This window comes from Hetaerina americana, unplaced genomic scaffold, assembly GCF_022747635.1.
Source record: "Hetaerina americana unplaced genomic scaffold, ioHetAmer1.1.p SCAF_3, whole genome shotgun sequence".
Lineage (NCBI taxonomy): Eukaryota > Metazoa > Arthropoda > Insecta > Odonata > Calopterygidae > Hetaerina > Hetaerina americana.
In genome coordinates, this window is record NW_027286874.1 from 43,486,317 (window position 1) to 43,508,369 (window position 22,053).

General features: G+C 33.4%; 1 protein-coding gene across 7 annotated transcripts in view; it reads right to left on the reverse strand.

The window, feature by feature from the left end:
* Positions 1-22,053, reverse strand: part of lqf (epsin homolog lqf) — a 41,176-nt gene that overhangs the window by 18,306 nt on the left and 817 nt on the right. Inside the window, exons 1-8 of one of the 7 annotated variants that reach the window (XM_071588844.1) lie at positions 21,429-21,661; positions 21,202-21,302; positions 20,412-20,513; positions 15,993-16,202; positions 12,905-13,126; positions 7,502-7,537; positions 4,606-4,651; positions 3,171-3,381 (exon numbers count right to left, since the gene is read on the reverse strand). In XM_071588844.1, the coding sequence (XP_071444945.1) occupies positions 3,171-3,381; positions 4,606-4,651; positions 7,502-7,537; positions 12,905-13,126; positions 15,993-16,202; positions 20,412-20,513 (827 nt within the window). In that variant the 5' untranslated portion in view covers positions 21,202-21,302; positions 21,429-21,661. Of the gene's footprint in view, positions 1-3,170; positions 3,382-4,605; positions 4,652-7,501; positions 7,538-12,904; positions 13,127-15,992; positions 16,203-17,402; positions 17,475-20,411; positions 20,517-21,201; positions 21,663-22,053 lie in introns of those variants that run through there. The other 6 variants (XM_071588845.1, XM_071588847.1, XM_071588849.1 and 3 more) reach the window with 6 other exon arrangements.

The window sequence follows — 22,053 nt, forward strand, 5'->3', positions numbered from 1 at the left end:
TTGCAGTTAGCATGTTTGTTTACTAATATATGTGATTCATATAAGCGTGGTTACCAGTTCATATAATGAGAAAAATTCCACTAGGATTGAAATAACCCAATATTTAAAAAAAATTCAGCAATATTTGCGTGGCAATTCATAAATTACATTGGCGACCTACATGAAATTTTCAATCCATTGACATGCCTTTACGTTTCTGTAAATGTCATACAACTACCTTATATTTTGGTGAAACAGACATATACTTGAGATAACAGAAGAACCACCTTGAAAGACCATTTGTTTCTTGGAACAGCCAATTACTTCCCTAACTTCATACTTTTCTGTTCCATAAATTTTTCCTTTGTCCCTCAAAAAAAGCATAAAAGAGAGGTTTCACTGCACTGAATATTGTTATCAACAATGTAAACTTAAGAGCAAATATTTTTTGAAAGCAAATACAATTCAATGTATTTGTAGCACTGTTGTATTTGTGCATTGAAATAAATGTTGAATAAGATAATATAAATGAATATTCTTTAAATGAAAATTTGATAAAATACTTTGGGATTGGATTAGATGATAATATTCTGGGAATATATAATTAATTTTCTTACAATAAAATCCATACCAAATTAAAATGGTGGTAAAAATATGAGTGGAGAAAGAGTGGAATTCGTGAGATGAAATTCTATTAGTTTGCATGATTTGTGTTAGAGTAGTTTAAAATGTATGCTTATGCAGTGTAAACGTGATAAGGAAAGAGTTGTTTATGTTCGGACTATGATATGTCTTATTGTTTACTTTATTTCCTCTTGTAAGAAAAATAATTTCTATTAGCTTATTAATTTTCATGCAATACACACTTTCATGCAGGAACAGAATACCTGAATGCACAGCCTGAATTATTTCAATTGCTAAACAATAGATCAAATGCTTATCTACAACATTTAGCAAATTTATATTGAACTTAAGCCATCAAATATTACAAAAACAATGATTTTTAATTCTATCTTTTATAAAAAAAAGTTGTCTGTTTAAAATACAACTTGAAATTTTCATTTCATATGCCATCATACTAACTTCTTGGCAGATAACACTGAAAGTAATAAATAAATCAATTTCTCAAAATGCATGATAAAAATTATATTTTGAAGGTATCTAAATAGCTTGGAAGCATGTTCGAAATACATATAGATAAGAGAAAATATTTGGAAAATCTAGAAGAAAGATCTACATAGTGGAAAAATTAATCTATGTAAAACTGGAATTTTTCATAAAAGGAATAATACTAAAGCTGATGAGGCCCAAAAATTGTCATATTGCTGGAAAACATTTTGTCTGATCGCCGAACAATGTTATTTTACACTTGCAATTTCCACTATACTTTTTTGATGAATATTATTCTGTTGCACTATTTTAGATGAAGATTACACAAAATGTCAAAAATCAGGTCATATGATTAAAATTGTATCGCGGAAATCACAAGTGTTAAATATCATTGCTCTCTAATATGAACAGTTTCCACAAAGTTAAGCCTGAAACTAAACAGTTTAATAATTCTGATAATGGAAACATATAATTTTATTGCAACTGTCATCACTCTCTAAAATATTGATATCATTAATCACCTACAAGTTAAACAAGGCTAAAATCAAGTCTGTAGAAAGTTACACTACCTTAAATTACTATTTGTTTGGATTTTGCTGGCTTTTTCTTCTTTGTGAAACCATGGCAAGTAGCTAAGTATCTCAAATAGTAGAACAGTTTAGTAACTGAAAGTCTATAAAACTGAAGGCTGTGGTTCACACTCAGCTAATGCCTCGGGAAATCACAAGTCATATTGGGAAAGAAATTTCCCTAGCTGAATTTGTGAATTTTGCATTTTTCAATTTTAATTCAACCTTAGTAACAGTTGAGCTAGGGTTGAAGAGCAATTTTAAGCTATGAATTAAGCAGGTTTTGAACAAGTGTACACAAAACTGCATGCAAGAAATGAGAAATTCCACATAAAAGAGATGGAATTATCCTAAAACACTGTTAGGTATCTTCAAATTATTTCAAAAGAAGTGAAAGCATTTCAAGGGATTCACGTTAAAGAGCTAAATTACCATGCGGCAAAGTCCTCAGTTCAGTGATTCTTACGCAGCTTCAACATGAGTATCCTACACTCTCTTATCCCCAGCCAACATTAACACCAAGACAACATAGAGCATACAAAATGGTCTGGACTCGGCAAACTCAAGAAAGATAATAATCTTCTAAAAAAGAGTTAAATGGTGAAAGTAATATTGAAGATACATAGTATTACAAAAGGTAATTGGTTTTTTTTAACTCTCTAGAAGAAGCACCTACTTTCATGGCTTGAAGATTTGGAGTTCAGAGTATTTTAACTTTTAACTGACTAAATTCCATAAATTGTGTGCATACAAGAACACTGAATAAGTAAATACATAACATTATTATCTATCATGAAAAATGAAAAAAATGAAACATTAATGGTAGCTTCCAAATTAAAATTTGTCCAACATATAGGTACAACTGCCCCGTTTATGGTGAGATTTTCTTCTTATGTTTCCTATGCATTGGTATGTATGCATTAGTATATAGTTTATAATGTGATATTCTTGTCCCATGTACCTATTTACTACTACATCTTTGAGGGGTCGATATTCCATCCAACATAAGTAATAGTGAAGACCATTTGTAATGCAAAGATTTAGCCAGGTAAAGAAGTGAGGAATGTACTTGAGGTGAGAGAATCGGAATCCATTGTTGTGGTCCTGCTTCAACCACCATCATAAAAAGTTCACAGGAGGAAAGTGTTTTCACAAAGCAAGCCATTCTGACATTTATTGAGTGCTTAAGAATGAGAAGAACATAAAGAGGAAGTTCCTGAGTTTATGTCAGAATTCTCTGATTATTTTCTGGCTGGTCTAATGCCTGAGTTATCCTGCATTTCCTTGATGGGTGGACGCCCATGCATTTCAGAGAAAATGCATTTTGAATGCTTTACATTACTACTGGCACTTACAATTGTGTGGAAATTAAATAATTTTAACAGATGCATATAAAAAGGAGAGCCCACATCTCATTGATTAGAGTTTACGTGATCTGGTTAAGTCAAGATTACTAACTAGTTTAGCAATACTTTATTACTCATTCATTTCTGGAGAGTAACTTTGCCTTACTTAAACTCTTCTTCACTTTGCGAGAGGGCTAACTGCAAACGAACATCGTCACTCCTCCTCCTCTGCTCCTCTTGCTCAGCTTCTTCACGAGACATTGCGAGGGCTAACTGCAATTGGAGTTCTTCTTCGCCTACAGTCTGAGGGCGCGCACATTCAAGTTCTGCGGCAGCAGCAACTCCACTAGATGGGGACCGACAACCACCTGGAGATCCTGAAATCAAAAACATAAAAGCATGATAAAACATTAAAAAAATAACCACAGTTAACCTCAAAATATTATTTCATATTCACATGCATAAGTACACAGTACTATCTTAGAGTCAATTTTTTCTATGGTTGAATCTATCTAAGAATTTGTAAAAAATGATGTACCAATTAAACTAAAATGAAAGGCATTTGGAATAATTACGATAGTAAATTGAAGCCTGCAGGATTGGATGTAATGATTTTGCTTTCCTCAAAATGGTAAAGCAAAACACCCTATCTGCTTTTGGCCCCTATGAATCAGGAATGAAAATTAATTTTAGAAGAACAGAGTATGAACATTTATTTTAACTTCATAAACTATACAGTAAAATCTCATTTAATCCAGTGCAAGTAAAAATATTGCGCGATTCTAAGTTAAAAGTAGTCCCCAACCATTAGCAAAGGACATTGTGTGCTTTTTAGTACGGATTGAATTTAATTAACCTAAAAAAAAATTTGATGCTCAATCTAGTTTCCTAACTCACAACTATTATTTATTTGGAAATTTCTCCAACTCAATGAACATAATTGAGTTGAGTGGTTCAAGTACTGCTATGTTTCAGGCACACACATTTAGAAGGTAATGGGTATCTGCTTCTAATGTTTAAACAAAAAAAGGAAAAAAATTCACTGAACTATCTATTAATTCACTTGGTACCAGTTTATGCTGCTGCCATAAATGAGTCTTGCATTATTTCCAAATTCTTCTGCTAATTATTGGAATTGTGTATGATTTGACCTATGCAATGCAATGTCACAAATATAGTTTATACAATCACAACATGTGTGATTTCTTTAACTGATATTTTCCAGGTATTTCAAGCATTATTTTTCTAGATAATGTTCATAAGTGTGAGTTATGCTCTTCCATGCTTAATATTATTGACAAACATTAACAAAATTAATAATTTTTTTAAGGCATAGGACTTTGGTTTTCATGAAAGTTTCCATGCAGGTAGCCAGTTGTATGATTTCAGCTAACAAATCCTTTTCAGGTGATTCAATTTACTAAAATGTTTACTGATTCAATTTGAAATTGTTAACTATGCAACTTTGCACATGTTAAATTATTATACAAAATAACCAACCATCTCTTCTCATGATATAGCCTTACAACATTGTTTATACAACTTCAATACTCTATGTTTTATTATCTGAGACATTGTTGAAAATGTATTTCTCTACTCACCCCGAGACGGAGTATCTCCTTCACATGATGTCCACTGGCCATGGTACTGGAATGAAACAAATCATTCTGAAATAATCCATAAGTAATCAGCAAAAGGATAAATTATTAAGTTAGATTACATATTAGAAAGGAATTTTCTAAAAATATTTTAAACTTCTTGTAGAGGAGAAAAACAAGACACTTAAGCACATAAATTTTGATACACTAAAAAGTGAAAACAAACATCCGAGGCAGCAGCCCAAAAAAAATTCAAGCTCTTAATTCAAGGGTAGATAAAAAAGGTTCAAGGAATCATGTGTGTGCTAATTCAACGAGTTTCCCGCATTATCCGTTCCCATCTAATGATTTGTGAAGATGGCCAAAATTGAGATGTGAGTAGCGATTAAATACTTGGCAAAGAAAGATATGAGAGCAAAGGAAATTCATGTCAACTTTCAGAATACTCAGGGAGACTCTGCTCCTTCATATTCAACTGTTGCCAAATGAACAAAGGAGTTAATGCTTGGTCGGGACAGCTTAGATAATGTTCCACTTAGTGGTCGGCGGATATATGCCAATATCTCAGAAATTACTGCAACAGTGCATAAAATGGTCATGGAGGATCACAGACTGAAAGTATGGAAAATTGCTGAAGCTGTAGGGATGTCACCTGAACAGGCAAATCACATTTTATAAGGTGGAATTGGATATGAGAAAATTACCAGCTAGATGGGTACCGTGACTCTTGATGCAGAATCACGAAGGCATCAGAATGGAAATTTCTGGACAATGTTTTATACATTTTAAGAGCAACAAACAAGATTTTCTGTGCTGGTTTGTAACCACAGATTAAACTTGGGTCCACTAATGTACACCAGAGACAAAACAGCAGTCAAAGCAGTGGAAACATGTTGATTAACCACCATCAAAGAAATCAAAGGCAATACGGTTGGGCGGAAAGGTGATGGCTTCAGTTTTCTGGGATGCAAAAGAGATTCTGCTGATAGATTATCTTACCACTGGTCAAACAATTACTGGACAGCACCACACTAATCTCCTGGACCAACTACAGCAAACGATACACAAAAAAAGGCCAGGATTGGCAAGGAAGAAAGTCATCTTTCATCAAGACAATGCATGCCCACACACAAGTGTCGTTGCTGCGGCAAAATTATGATAACTAAGATATGAATTGTTGCCACACCCGCCTCATTCAGCTCCATCAAATTTCTATCTCTTCCCCTTGCTCAAAATTTTACTTGGTAGATGGAGATTCCCTTCAAACAAAGAACTAACAGCCGAAGTAGACAGGCATTTTGCAGGACTGAAGGATTCTATTTTTCGAGATGGGGGTCAAGACATCGGAACATTGCTGGACCAAGGGCATTGGTGTACAGGCATCGAAAAATAAATAAGTTTCACTGACGTAAGTCATTTATTTCTATTCCATTTCAAGGACTTTTCAAATTAATCACATATATCAGTCAACGTTATCCATAATTGTAATCAAAATTAATTATTTCATTAACCTCTATAATGTGAAGACCATTTTACAAAACAAAATTTTTCATTCACAGTAACAAGTAATCTATTAACCATGAAAGTTGATAACTTGTATCAAAATTTATTTTCCAAATTAAGATAGTGACATAATTTAAACTTCTAAAACTTTAATTGTTGGAATATTACTTATCCTACATTGAATTGCACTATCAATGCAAATGAATACACAGATTTTGTTTGAACCATTGAAATTAAATCACGGCTGTTAAATATTTCCAAAAATCAAGACTTTGACAATTTTTTTATAACTCACACTTTAACAATGCATTCATTATTTAAGTGCTTAGGGACCCTGCATATCATTCATCTTTAGCAAATGGGAAGGCAGATGATCAAGGATCAAAAAAATTTAAAATTTTAGTGTATAAAAATACATCTCCATTTCATGCAAAACTGGTCTTTCATTGTTACCAGTAGCTAATTTGTTTTTGCTACGAATTATAAAATGTTTTGTCCTGGTATTAAATTGTTAATTATTACTTAAATTTCAGCAATTTGAAAAATGTTTTAATTCTTTTTGCCTTTTTCCTTGACTGTGGTGGTCCATACTTTAACTTGGCTAATGATAGGCCTAAATTGTCTGTTACGCTATTGCTTTGCAGAGGCTTAATAACCACAAACTCTAAGATGTGTTGGAATCTATATAACCTCAATTTTAGCAGGCAAGCCCTCACTCACCAGACTAAGCCAAATGGCATTGATGAGAAATGGGCTGGGAAAATAGCAGTTCCTTTTCTTGGTTCAGAAGTGAGATGGGAAAAATATCAACTTATCTTTAATTTCAGAAACAATAATTTATGCATGAATGTGAGAACATGACCTAATAGCTTAGGGAAAGGGATTCTAAGAAAAGCTGAAATTCTAAGAACAAGCTTTTGAAATAAATTGTTTTCACATAATGTATTAGGGCACTATGTTCCTAATTTCATCTTCTTTTTCATGAAGAAATAAGAGTCGTACCATTTCCAGTTGATTAAATTAGTGCAACCTTAACAAACCTTAGAATCTGAAAGTGAAGGTAATCGTTTATGTGACTTCACAGATGTGTAAACTATTTTAAGATTAGTTAATCAACAATGACAGAATATTCAGAGAATTTGAAGAACATAAAATAATGTCATATTTTGACATTTACCATAAGTATTATTCTAGTGAGTGTGGAACTTATATAATTATACCAGAAAGTAATTTAGATATGCTGATATTTGTGTTAAAATAGACCAATTATAGGGAATCTGGCATTCCTGCTTCACAGTACCAATAAAATGAACCATAAAATACCTATGACCGAATAAACTTCAGCATAGATATGCAAAGATATTGGAAATTCAAAAGAATGTTCAAATTTACTTACTGAGGGAAAGCTTGGGCTGGAAGGTGATGTGGACTCCTGACCCATGAAACAAGCAAATTGGAAAGACACTGAATGACACCATATTAGACAAAGAGAGAAATAAACAAATCACCATTGCGTAAACATAACAGTTTCAGGCTTAACTTTTTCGAATTCCTTCATGATGAGGGTAGAGAAAGAAATCTTGCACTTCTACATAAAGATTTATTACTTCACTCGACCTTGGTTTCAATGATGATATGCAGCATTGAAACCATGGTCGTGTCAAGTAATAAATCTTTATGTTGAAGTGCAAAGTTTCTTTCTCTACCCTCACCATTACATAAAGCACACACAAAGCATACATCAACACGTGGAAAGCCAAAAAAAGTGGCAAAGGGGTGATTAATCTGTTAATCAACAATCTTAGTGAAGTGAGTCACCAGCCAACCATACAGAAACGTAAAGACCAGACTATAAAATGCACTCTTATTTCATCATTACAACCAATCAACTCCCTTTCAGTGTCACTTTTTCTGCCATTAACAATAGATTCAAAATATTAATTGAAAACAAGGGTAAAATCTAATGGCATTAGTGATTTAATTTTGTAAAATACTTCCTGAGGCATGGATTAAAATATTTAATTCCAAGTAAAGTTTACAACACAACCCTAAGAAAGGAAAAATGTAAAAAGCAAAATATGGAAAACTTTACTGCCTCAGAGCAGATACCTCATTAAGTAAAGTATCAGACATGTTTCATTAAGTTTTTTTCGCCTCTTTCGGGTCAGATATTACTATCAGGCATGTCTTATTGCCTTTTCAGAAAGGTATATGCAACAGATTTCCTCTCCCAAAAGATGAAGTGGTGTGGGTAGAGGGGGAAGACAGCATTTAATATTAACCTACATGCATATAATATTCCTACTCTTCTGGTAAATGCCTCTTATTCTAGTCCAGTCTGGCCCCCATTAATATTTATGGCACAGCTTGGTTATGGTGAGTACTGAAGTCATAGACTTCATAAGCAAAATGAGATTAAGTCCACAAATATTACAACTGTTTTGAGTGAGCAAAAAGAAATGAGAGAAAAATATCTATATCGTAACATTTAAGCCTAAATGAGAGAAATATGAGTGTGATAGCCAATATAAAATGGCTCACTTGGTAATGTCAGTGTACCAGTCAGTCGGTTTTTTGCACACTTTTTCATCATAAAATGTTTTTAATTTTATAGCAGTTAATACAATGGTATTCATTCAACAGCTCCTATAACTGAAGTGCAATTAATTTTACATACATCATTCCGTACAAAGAGTAAATATGTATATTATCATCTCTGAAACCAGTGAAAACTATTTCTTGCATTTCTCAAACACTGTATGATCTTACTCATTTAAAACACTCATTACATGGTGTTCAATGAAATCAACAAAAGAGAAAATACATTTATTTTGCATAAAACTCAAATGCTACAGTTTAAACTTCCATACATTCTTCCCATGTGTATTTCAGTGCCACAAGCTCGGGTTTTGTCTGCACTTCTATTAAATATTTTTTTTCAATTTAGATCTGTTGCAGTAAGTTTTTCAACAGCTGATGTCCCTTAATTAATTAATTAATTAATATTACAAGTCAAAAAACTATAGAGTCCCAAAAACTATATAGCTTGTTTAAATATTACTGTGGTTGAATGCTAATAAGGAACCATATTTAAGAATTTAGAAGCGTAATATTCTGCGGACCCTATGCAATATCAATGAAGACCATTTTCACTTAAAACATTCAAACTGGTTTTAAAAATTTGCTCACCTATGAAAATCCTATTGTGTATATTTATCTCCAAATAATAACAATATTATAGAAGAGAAAAGCATATAATCACATTTAGAGATGAAGCTAGTTTCTAACATTCTTATGTTCTAATGTAAACCTGCATCTTATACTCTGGTCATTTAATACTACTAGTTCTGCAAAATGGTTAAAAAATAATACATAAGCACAGATTTTTTCCATGGGTGATGTTTAGTACATATGGTAAACATACAACAAAAAACTGTGATAATTGTGCTCAATAAATGTATAGGTAAACTAAGTAAAGATTTATACCTGAGATATGCATTCATTTCGGATGATAGGAAATAACTCATGATTAGAGCACTTGCAAGCTATTAGTAAAAGAGCTTTTATGTTGCAAAACAATTTATCTCTTAAAAAATATTTACAAAAATTATACAAGTAGAAAGATATGGGTAGAACGATAAGAGTAGAATGATATGAGTACAATGATATGAGTAGAATGATATGAGTAGAACGATATGAGTTGAATGATATGAGTTGAATGATATGAGTAGAATTGAATTGAAGAGTGAGTATATGAGTAGAATTTGAGTTCATGGTCAATATAGGAAAGATAAAATAAGTCCTGGATTTAAATCAAACATGCATGCTTAAATGTTCAATGTACGAGCAAACTGAAAAGACATACATCAGAATTATTTTTATAACCGTTACAATTAATATATTCGCCAAACCGAGTTATTTCTAAGTTTTTGTCTGTTCTGTTTTATTTTCTTATGAAAACACACAAATGATTCATATATGGATTATGTACTTAACAGGGTACCAAATCATATTTATTTTACATGACATATTTACCGAGGTACAACAGAATAGGATGTTCATATTGAAAACACTACATAGGACAGACAAGTAGGTATATCCTCAAAACTATTTGAAGAGATACAATTTTAGGTGGAGGGAGTAGTAACATCAATTCAAGTTAAAGTAAAAAATGGGGTAAGGAAGATATTGCCACACACACTGTCAGTGCGAGACCTGACTGAAATATAACTGGGCATAATCTTTGACGTCAACTCTTTTCTTCAAATTTCTCCTTTGCAATTATAATGGCTGGATTAAAAAATTTCAAATTTTTTGAAGTATGTTTGAACAAATGATGTGTTAGAACAAAGTATGTTTTGAGAAGGTTATAGAATTCCATTAAGTATACAAAATACTGTCCAAGAGAAAGCAGAATTACTAAATTCTTGCTTTAGTGCCATTTCCTATGATGTTATGGAGAGAAAACTGATGAAATGCTTATGTTAACATTGTTTCAAGATATGATCCCATCTTCTGAATGCTAGATAGTTAGGGAAAACACAAGGTTGGTTTGTTTGTTTGTTTGTTCAAGTATCACTCTCACTCTTTGACCCACACTGAGATATAGCTGCCTCCTCATAAACATATGTAGGTTCCAGAAAATAACTACTGATCCACCCAGCAACAATTCCAACCAAAGGTTCTACATCTCTCATAGACTTGACTCGGAAAATATTTCTGAAAGGGGGTAGTATTATTTTCTCCCAAAGGGGGTATATAATAGAACTAGACCACATTTAGACAATAAAGAATGATAACTGGCATGGAAAATATAAAGGCAATGAATTTAACCGTAAAATAGAAAAATAAATATCTATGTATGAAGTATCTTTTAAAAACTTACTCAGACATTAGGAGAAAACTATTGATAACCATATCACTTTCTGGCGTGGACCTCATACAAAAACAACTAAAATCCAGACTAAGTAAATTATGGCCTTATTGTACAATGCTTATAGGTTTTGAGAAAACTTTTGATAGAGTGAATTGGGAGGAATTAATGAATGCATTGAAAACCCAGGATTGATTGGAGGGATAGGAGACTTATCTGCAACTGGTACATGCCATGTAGTGGTTAGGTGCTAGTGGCAGATGGAGAGTCAGGATGGGCAGGGTTAGGAACAGGAGTAAGACAGGGATGTGCCTCATCATATGTGCTTTTTTATGTATAGGTGGGGGCAATGGTAAAAGAGGAATGGAAAGAACTGGAATTAAGAATGAAAATCAAAGAGGAATTCATAAGATCAAGTTAGATTTGCTTATGATCAAGCTTTACTTTGACAGTCAGCCAATGGTTTGCAAACATTGCTGAGTGCTGCAAAAATCCAGGATCATAGGTATGGTATGAGAATAAATAAAAACAAAACAAAGGTTATGCTGTTTTCGAGAAAGAGGAAGGCTAAGTTAAACATTGACATTAGAGTTTATAAACTAGAGCAGGTGGAAGTTTACCCAGCTTGGAACTGTTTTGGACCAAAATGGCCAAAGTAGAAGGGACATAAATAGTTGCATTAGGCAGAGAGACTTCCACAAGGAGGGAATTGATGACAGGGATATTGAGTTAGGAGGTTATGAAAGAGATCGTCAAAACTTTCAAATAGAGCATGGTTTTGTACAGCACAGAAACATTGTCATTGAAGCAAGATGATACCATAGAGTGGAGGCTTTTGAAGTCGGAGAGTGGAGAAGAATGGGAAAGGTGAAGAGGACAGAAAGGAATACATATGAGGAAGTACTAATCAGGGTGGGGGCGGAGGGAGGATTGTTAGGAGAAATCAAATGGAGGCAGGAAAGATGGATTCCGAGTATTTTGATTAGGAGTAGGATTTTGAAGACTGTGATAGTGGGAAGAATGTTAGTGAAACAAGGAAGGGGAAGGAATAAGTTATGTTGGATGGAATGAAGGGAGGAAAAAAGTATGTGGAATTGAAGAGGGACTTACTGTTACGTCTGAAGTCAGGTTGTGTTTTTTGTTAGGGGAGGCAATTAAAGGTATTATTGTACAATTGTATAAGATTTGCCCATCAAAAACCTACACCTACTGGTAGTACAGCATACCTATAATAATTGCACAATGGCTTGGACTCACACTAAAAAACAATGGCCAACCTGATCTGTGACTTTCAAGTATAAATGGATTTGTATACTATTTCAACTTTTCATGGAAAAACTCTTATTACAATTTCCTATAAACGTATTTTACCATATGATTAGAGCTCTTTAAGTGCAAAGAGAAGTTTACTCTCCTCTAAGCCCTTAACTAACTAAATTTAGAATTTCCTTAGAAGAAACATAAAATGATAATCCTCTTTATATCATATTAATTCAAATTCAGGCTAAATGCTGTTATAATGAAGTTCAAGTTTTCAATTATATCTTTCCACCATTTACTTAAGCATTTGATTTTTAAGTAGCTGGCAAGTTAAAATTTGATTACAGATCATTTTATCCATTGAGAATACATTTGACTAACTGAGATACAGCCGGAATGTTGTGTGTATTCTATGAGTCAAGAATGTGCCATAATTAATTTATTTGCTTAATTATAATTAAATAATAGGATTCATTCAAAAGTTGTTACAGCTGCCAATCTGTTAATGACAACTTAACACTATCACAACTGTAGTGATGATATGAAGTAAAATGTGTTACATTTGAGTTTCGATTTTCCAAAACGCCATAGTAAGGTAGGAGACAGAATTTCAGTCTTTCAACTCCAACAATACAATAATCTCACACAGATATATCTAAGACTGACCATTCCATCACTTCCAAAACCTGAGGCAGCTTGAGCAAAGCGCTCCTTAGCCTTTAGGGCACGAGCACGCTCATTTCTCAGTCTCTCTTCATCTTTGAGCAGTAGCACCAACTGCTTGGCCTTTTCTCTAACATTGAGGCCATGATCCTTACTCTCTTCAAAGTACTGGAAATCTTTCAATGTTTGTATGGCATATATATTTTCTTTGCACTGCTGGGCAACCTATAAGTAAAAGCACTGGTCATAATATGATTCTAAAAAAACCGGAACAAAGGGGGAAGATGAATAGGCACTTCGTTTATGGTTTACCCTCAGCATCACTTTCTTCTATGACATAACAATATACTATGGAAGACACGTTTAACGAGTAAAATCATATAATTCACTCCAAATTTGGATCGAATTTCCATTACCTAATGACCAACAACAGCCAATTGTCAGAATACACAATACGGCTCATGGGTCTAAAGAAATTGTCTTAAGGTTATTTTATAAACTTCCCCATGAAATCAAATATGAAATATATGTACCCATTTTCAAGGAAAAGCTGTTTAACCTATTAAAAAATAATATGTTCTATTCTGTAAATGATTTCTGGAATTGTCACTAATCATCAATTCTGATTTAACCAAATAATAAGTAAATATAAAAGTACATTAGTATGTGTTAGTATACATGTTGTATTTTTTCTAAAATTGTGAGGTTTATACCTGATGTGTCATATATTCAAGAATGTATGAATGTGAATCAAATCTCTGGACAAATAAATGCATTATTATTACTAATTATACTCTTAATGGTGTTTTATTTATATTCTTACAGGGGGATGGGGATGGTGCGGTGGCTAATGTACTGGCTTCACACTGAGAGGGCCTGGGTTTGCATCTTGGAGACTGCAGATATTTTTCAGAGGTATCCCGATCTCTACTTGAGATGGCTGGTGGAGAGCACTTTGAGTGAGTGCACCGTCCGTTGGAAGGGGCATTAAACTGTGGACCCATTGGCGCCTTTCATTAAGAGTAGGCTAATACTGATGCCGGGTTTCTCTGCACCCTTCCTTTCCCATCCATCCCTAATAGCGAACCAGCGCAAATGACCTTAGCCGCTGGTCATCTTCCCTAAAACTACAACTATATTTCTCATAGAATAATATAAACATGAAAAAGCAAAACACCAATGAAGATTATGTACACTTGAGGACTATTGTAGCAGGCAACTACCTTTATTAGCATTTCCTTCATTAAATTAGGGTGGTGCACATTTATCATACCTTAAGTTCAATTTTTTTATCCCTAAAAGTGACAGGAATATTTTGGCACAGTGAACAGAATAATTTGGTGTATGAAATCCAATTACTGCTATAACCCAAAAGGGTAGACTTACGTGCAGATTATCAAATAAGAGCACCTCAGTAATATGATATTTGACAATGATAGCAATGTGAGAGTCTCAATAAGAAGCACAGTTGGAAGTAAAATGGATGGTAGTGATATATACAGAACCAATGGACATCGTAGTAATTTAAAACTTTATAATGAACTATGTGGGTCATGGTAGTCCAAAGGGCTAAATGACTAAATATTATGGCTGGTGATAAATTTGAAATAAATAAATAAATAAATAAATATATATATATATATATATATATATATATATATATATATATATATATATATATATATATATATATATATATATATATATGTGTGTGTGTGTGTGTGGGTCGCAGTTGACCAGGGGTAGAGCATTAGACTACTGACTGGAGGGCCCAGGTTTGATTCCCGGGCAAGCCTCTCCAGGCTCCCTCAGCTCCACCCAAGCTCTGTGATTTTTTGGGCACCAGATCTTCCTCCAAAACCATAACTGGCACAGGAAAAGGAACTGGCCCTCCCACCCTGATGTGTGAATTTCACATGCTGTCGGCCTTAATACTGGGTGAGCTCTAATATCACCTACCATGCCTACCTTTGGTTGATTACTATGTTTATGATTTTTTATAATGAACTCTATCAGAACTATGATTATAATCATTTTAGAATTAAAACTGATCACAAATTATTTCATTAACTTTTACGAATTTTGAAATATTTTAGAGTGTGCTTTATGGTGATGACACAATTTCTAGGAAATGTTACCAGTTTAAGTCTGAAACTGAAGGTAGAATAGCCTGTTGTTTTCGAAGTCTTAACTTCAGTTAAGACTCTGAAAACAACAGACATTCCTACAGTGAAAAATATCATGCAAGGCACCAAATTACACACCTATTCCTTCCTGTCAATTGACAACATTGCCAAATAAATTACTTATAAAATCAAGCATTTTAGTCCGGTAAACTTAACTATTAGTGACCATGCATACGCGTAAGAACTGAATAATTAGGCTGTATATCCACCTCAAGGTGGACTTGACAGTTGATGGTTAAGTTTGCGCCATGCTAAATTCTACATGAAATTCATGAAGTTATACCAGAACACTATCTCTTCTCACTTCGCGCTTTAATTTCCCAGAAAATTCTAACACCCAAAAATCATAACGCTTAGGGCTAGCTGGAGGTTTTCAAACACATCACATAATGCCAACCCAGGACTCTCAAACAGCTTATTACTCCACCTACTCTAATATGACAACTGTTAATTTTAAAGGAACAGAAATGTTCACCACATTCTTAGTCTACCTACTGAATTTTAGAAATGCACATGGTATTCCCCATGATATTCACTTGCTTTCCATTAAAGTTCAGATCAAAATCCAAGAGAATATTTTCAACTACTTTCACAAACTAAAAATGTTGCCCAAATTATTAATTACACTAATTCCTATACTTCTTGGCTCAATGAATATTAAAGAAAATCATTTTGCATTTCCATGGTAATATCTCTCATAAATAAAATACAAAAAAATATCTCTCATGATAAAGGGAAATCAGGAAGTGAAATGAATACAAATTCTTAATATAAAAGAGGGAGAATAAGACAAAATGAAATCATAAGCATCATACTAGAATTAAGATGACATTGTTGAACAATGAAAATACAACCAAGCTTTAGAAATAAACAAGCAAGCTTTGAAAGAATGAAGAAATACTTACTTTTTCGGTACCAGTTTTAATGAGATATTCCAAGAGCACCAAAGCTTTGTAGACATGGCGCCAATTTCGACCATGATCATTTAATCTTTTCCATATCATTTGCATAATGTCAGTGAAAGCCATTACATTATAAGTCAGGTCTGCGATTTCTGACATAAGGGTACTAGATGGGCCCCAAGGGTCATTGCTTGTGGCTTCTCGTACCTTGACCTGTAATGATGAAAAATATTGAAAATTAATTCTATGGATGGAAAATCTTAAGCATGCATACAAATTTCTGCATAATAGAACCTTATTTGAATTATAATTCTTGTTTAATGTTGACCATAGGTCTAAGGCCATACTGCTGACAGCCATAATGCATGGGGACAGTGAGAACTCCTCACAACAAATAACTACCTCAGAATTTGGGAAGTAACAAACCAGATATGACCTTTTATGATAGTGTGCTAAATTCTTTATGAGGATATTAATTTAAAATGGAATGGGATTCAATATATTTTACAGTGACAAGTGTGACAATGATAAGACTAAAATGTCTGAGTTCACTAGGTGATAATATAGTAGCATGCGTGCCACAGTTTTTTTGTTATCAATGTGTCCCAAATTCAATTGATTTCAAGAAGAAAATAACTTAGAAGATAACTGGTGAAACCTAAGGTGAATGACACTGATGAATTCATTTCATGGAACTTATACCTTGACGTATGAGTACCTACTCTCACATGGCATCACACGATGAAAACCTGAGGTCAGCCTTAGTTTATTAACATTCCATTTGAGTGGATTTTATTTATCATACACAGAAATATGTGAACTGTATTCAACTGCAATAATGAGTGCAAATATGAGTAGTCACTATCATGTAAAAAAATTTACAATGGTAGCAGGAATATGACTGAGGCATCCAATACTCTTGATACACGTGATCTCACGCAGATATAACTCTTAATTCAACCTGAAGGGGACACAGAAATCAAATTGTTAAATTTTATCATTATTCATGAAGGTCTGAATACATATACTAAGGGGAAGATTAATATATAAATTTTAACTAAATACACTTCCAGATCTAACATCATGGAAGTTTTCCACTTTGAAGGGTTCAAGTATTTCAAGTTTGATAAGTTCAAGTATTGAATCCTTTAAGCAATTTCATGCACATTTTTAGGTATGTATCATTGCCATATCATTTTTATACTACTTTTAATATGATCCTTTAGACAATGCTCAAAATCAAATTGCTGCATCCCTAAAGAACGTGGTGGAATATTGCCAACTGATTGATGGGTGTCATTTAACCATTATGATATATGATTATAATTAAAGATTAGGAATACAATCTGGAAAAAATGTGAAAATGAAAAATATGAGGTTGAAATGCTGATATGGTAATACAAAATTATTTACCAGCAGTATCAGATATTAAAGAAGGTGGCTGACAGCTGAGGTCAATTTCTTCGTTAGGTGAAGGTTGATATTCTGCTAGAGATGAATGAAATCGGCGAAGGGAGAAAATTGTTTGCACTTGCCTACTCTTATAAAAAAATTGAGGATAATGTCCACAATTAAACATTGCAATGTGAATATAAATTTGAGGATTTGATAGCATTGATTGATTGATAGCTGCCTGCATAAAAAATAAAAAAATGAGGATAATTTAAATTTTTGGTCTGTACATAATCGCAGGTTTCAATAAATGTATGAACTTAAAAAATATTTTCATACGTATTCACAAACTCAGCTGGTTGCTTAAGTTAATGTAGTTGAGACTATTTCCCAAGAGCCATTGTTCCAATTTAATTGATGTTTTACCTTTCCCTGAAATAATGTGCTTAAAAATAATTTTGGAAAATGATAACTCAAAAGACACTACACCTAGAATGAACACAGTAATAACATAACCATAAAATCTAAACTGAGAGCTAAGGATGGACTTGAAAGGTATCCTTGGCTTTTTGGTTAGCTAAAGTATAGACAAATAAAAATTAGGGGATTTACAGCAATTATAAGAATATTGAACACTATGCGCATAAGTTTGTAGAGGAAATTAAATTACTTAAACGGACATATGGATTTCAAAGGATCACCTGGAATCAACTTCCATGAGGAATTAAAAATGAAAATATCAAAATTGCATCATATGTGCGGCTGTCTCAAGGGAGCCATGACGACAAGTACTGTCTGCAGTAACTACTGTTAAAAGAATTTCATTTCAGTTGTGCCAGTGATACTCTAAAATAAGTGTCACTGCATATAGGTTATTATTGATCCCCAAGCTTATTTTCATGATATATTTTTATTTGGTCTTAAATACTTTCTTCTTAATCAAATGGTAGTTGATACCCAATTCTGGGAGAGAATTTTGCAAAATAACAAAGCATTACAGAGAGCTTCAATGCTACTTGAGTATGCACCCATCATAGATGTATTATTTTTTCTTGATTGGATCAAGCAAAGAAAACTATAAAACCACTTGCCATTATCAATATATGAAGTTCTAGTGAACCTGAGCCTGATAACTTCGAAATCTGCCTAGCAGTCTACATTACAATTGTCACGATATAACCAACCATAGAGAATGATCCAGGATCTGATCAATAGGAAATTGAACCACATTAATAATTATAAAAAACGACAATAATCAACCATTAACTTGGTTTGATAGGTGAGGGTAGACTACACTTTATACTGTAACCAACTTGATCTGAAATTTAAACATCAGAATAAAGAATACTCTTCCCTTGTTATCCCTTTAATACCCTGGGAAGATCTGGGGCACGAAAAATAAAACAACTTGGGTGAAATTAGCTACTTGAATTTATACTAATCTTGAGTATGGCTGATTTTATGGCTTCCAGCATAAAGTCTTATCTTAGTCAACATCGGAATGAAAGTGACTTTTTACATTGCTAGTGACAACAAAATCATATTATGTACTACCCTTTATCTTGAAAACTCAACATGCTCACTGTTCATCATTAATATAGTTAGCCGTAGATATTGATGTGAATAATATAAAAACACTTCATCCAATTCTTCAGGGTATGATTTAAAGGGTATACATTTATGTTGGTGGTTCAAAAATATGTAATAGGAACAAGCAATGATTCAACTGGAAAACTTAATGTAGCATATATGAAAATGAAACAACCATACGTCTTTCTACCTAAGTATATTTTCTCCAATTGTCATTATTATATGCATTGACCAGGATTTGAACCCATATCCCTCCATTTCCGGCCAAGTGCTTTGGACAGTTAAGCTACCAAGGCATCCTCTTACACTGGAATTATTGCATCGTAATGCGCATTAGTGGATGACTCCATTAAATGTTACTGTCACAGTATCTCCTGCAGTTTTTTATAATTTGTAAGTCTATTTTGCTTTCTACCCGCATTCATTACAAATACTACAATAGACCTGAAGGTTGACTGCATTAAACTCTGAGATATCATTTATGGTAAATTTATTTTTTATAATGCAGTTTCTGAGAAATTTTGAATTTATTTTCTGTATAGTAGCAACCACCAAAAAACCACTCACAAATGGATGCATGCCAAAATAAAGCTCATTAAAACTGAGAACAAGCAGTTAAGCAACATTCAAAATCTTAAATCAAATTTAAAAATATTTCACCTCGAATTGTGCATTAATAAAACTTTTCCATCAACTAATTTAATTTACTGGGAAATTACTGGAAGATTCTGATAGTTGAAGGTTTTAAGCAACCTAAGTAAAATAAAACATGGTGCAATACTTAAATGATAAATTATTCAATAAAATATGAACAAGTAACCACATAAATGATGTACATAATAGAAAGAGGCTGATTTTTCGGTCCATTTTTTCCAATCAAAAGTGGGTTTGAAAGGATTTGTTTTGCAATTTCTACTGTCATCAATTGAATCATGGCCTCAAGTGCCTTTAGCAATTTATCATAAACGATATGGGTCATAATGTGAATCACTCACTCATACCACAAAATATTTTCATGTTTAGGAATAACTATTGTCCATGTCGTCAAACACGTCTTCATCTAACTAACAATTATCACCAACAATTAAGGCATAGAAAATGCAACTGTGTATTCATAAAAGACTTCCCAAGGGATATTCAGCAGAACATTTTCGTATTTTCGTAACTCCCAATTATTCTTTATGTGACCTATTGTGTGCTTATCCACATACAAAATATAATGTATCAGAATTAGAATCACTCAATCATCCCACAAAATATTGCCATGTTAGGAATGACTATTGCTCTTGGTTTCAAACAGACAACTTCTGATAACATACACCGATATTTAAGGCATGACAAATTCCACTGTGTATGCAGACAAGATTGACATAGGAATATGCAGCACATTATGTTAATTCTGATAGATAAAATAACAAAATATGTAACTAAATTACATACCTGAGCATCAGAGTAATTGTGAGCTAGGTTCTTTAAATTTCTTCTTATCCCAGCCATATTTGCTTGCATAAGTTCCTCCCTCACCGTGGCTCCCTTTCTCATCTAAATGGAAAAGAAATAATTCCAATATAGTCCAGTGTTAATATAATTTCTTAATGCTCTCAGTAGTCTTAATGATGAGGGAGTTTGCTATCGCATTTGAAAATACCAAAAATGCAAACAGTTTCACTTCAACATGTACTGATGACTCATATTCTTTCCCCAAAAATATGACTCTTCACCGAAGTACGACTGAAGGTGTTTGTTCTCCAATGGACACAGTATGTTTTTATTATAATAAATACTGGCTTTATGGCAAGATTTTTCCCTCTGACATCCCATAATTTTACACAGATGGTATAAATGGTATCAAAACAATATTCCAAATAAACATTATAAAAATAATGAATGGTCAAAACTATGCAACTACCGCAAAACAAGGTTATATCAAAAATTAAACAAATGCAAACACTTTAAATTTCCATGACAGCAGGCTATAAATGTATATCAGCAAAAAGATAACATTCAACTAGCACAACACCGTGAAACATTGCCGTCTGCGCTCTCAACTTTTTTCGAAGTAACGGATATGAACGCTTGTATGCCACTTCTGACTACACTATGGATAATATAGAAGATAATGGCAAAGAAATCGTCCTTATCACAAACTAAATTTGACATTTTCAGTACTCGTCATCGTCACGAGGAAAGCGAAGCGTATTTTAACGATAAACGGAATACTTTATCTTACCTTGAATTATTTGCACTATGCAACAAATGGAAATAAATCTCAACAATCCACTCCGGCAAGGCTATCCTTTCCGTGTTATTTCAATGGTGGAGAACTGGAAGCTAACAGGGCCCGTCATGTAAGGACAATCATGAATAACATTTACTCAAGACTCGGCAAGGCCAAAAAATTCCTCTAAAAGTAAACACTTCCACCAAAGCCTGCTTCACATACAACTGCACTCTCACATTAACTATTCACTTCCATCTTTTCTTATTCCATCGATTTCGAGTGACGTCGCTAATTTCATCAAGCTGCACGAAGTCTACCTCCACCGTTATGTTATGGTCCGATTTGGAAATATACTGACATCCTTTCAGCGGAGTTAAGGACTTAAAGGTATGAAATGAACATGGGAGTTGGAGAGAGCATAACAAAGAAGCCCCATATAATCTAATTTTTGTGGTTATTTCCCATAGCTTCCTTCCAACGATCGTGATACTGCCTTTTCCCTAGGTGACGCAACAAGAACAGCAACCTTGCAGGTGCAGTGTTAATTAGATAAAGCTACAATTGGCTTTTCACTGCGTCTAGGGAAGAATCACGTGTATTCTGCGCCTCCCAGTTTACATAACTAAACCCTCCCATTCGCATCATAATAACACTCTTTTTCTCATTGCAATCAAGCACAAAATTCAACATTAAATAATGTGATATACTTACTTCGGTAAAATGATATCCTACGTGTTTGTATAAATGATGAAGCGATCACGGTAGATGTTACCCTTTATCGATTTACTCGGAATTGACTATACCCACACAGAAACACTCTGCAAGCTAGTACCAACATAAATCAAAGGAAAAGTTTACTTC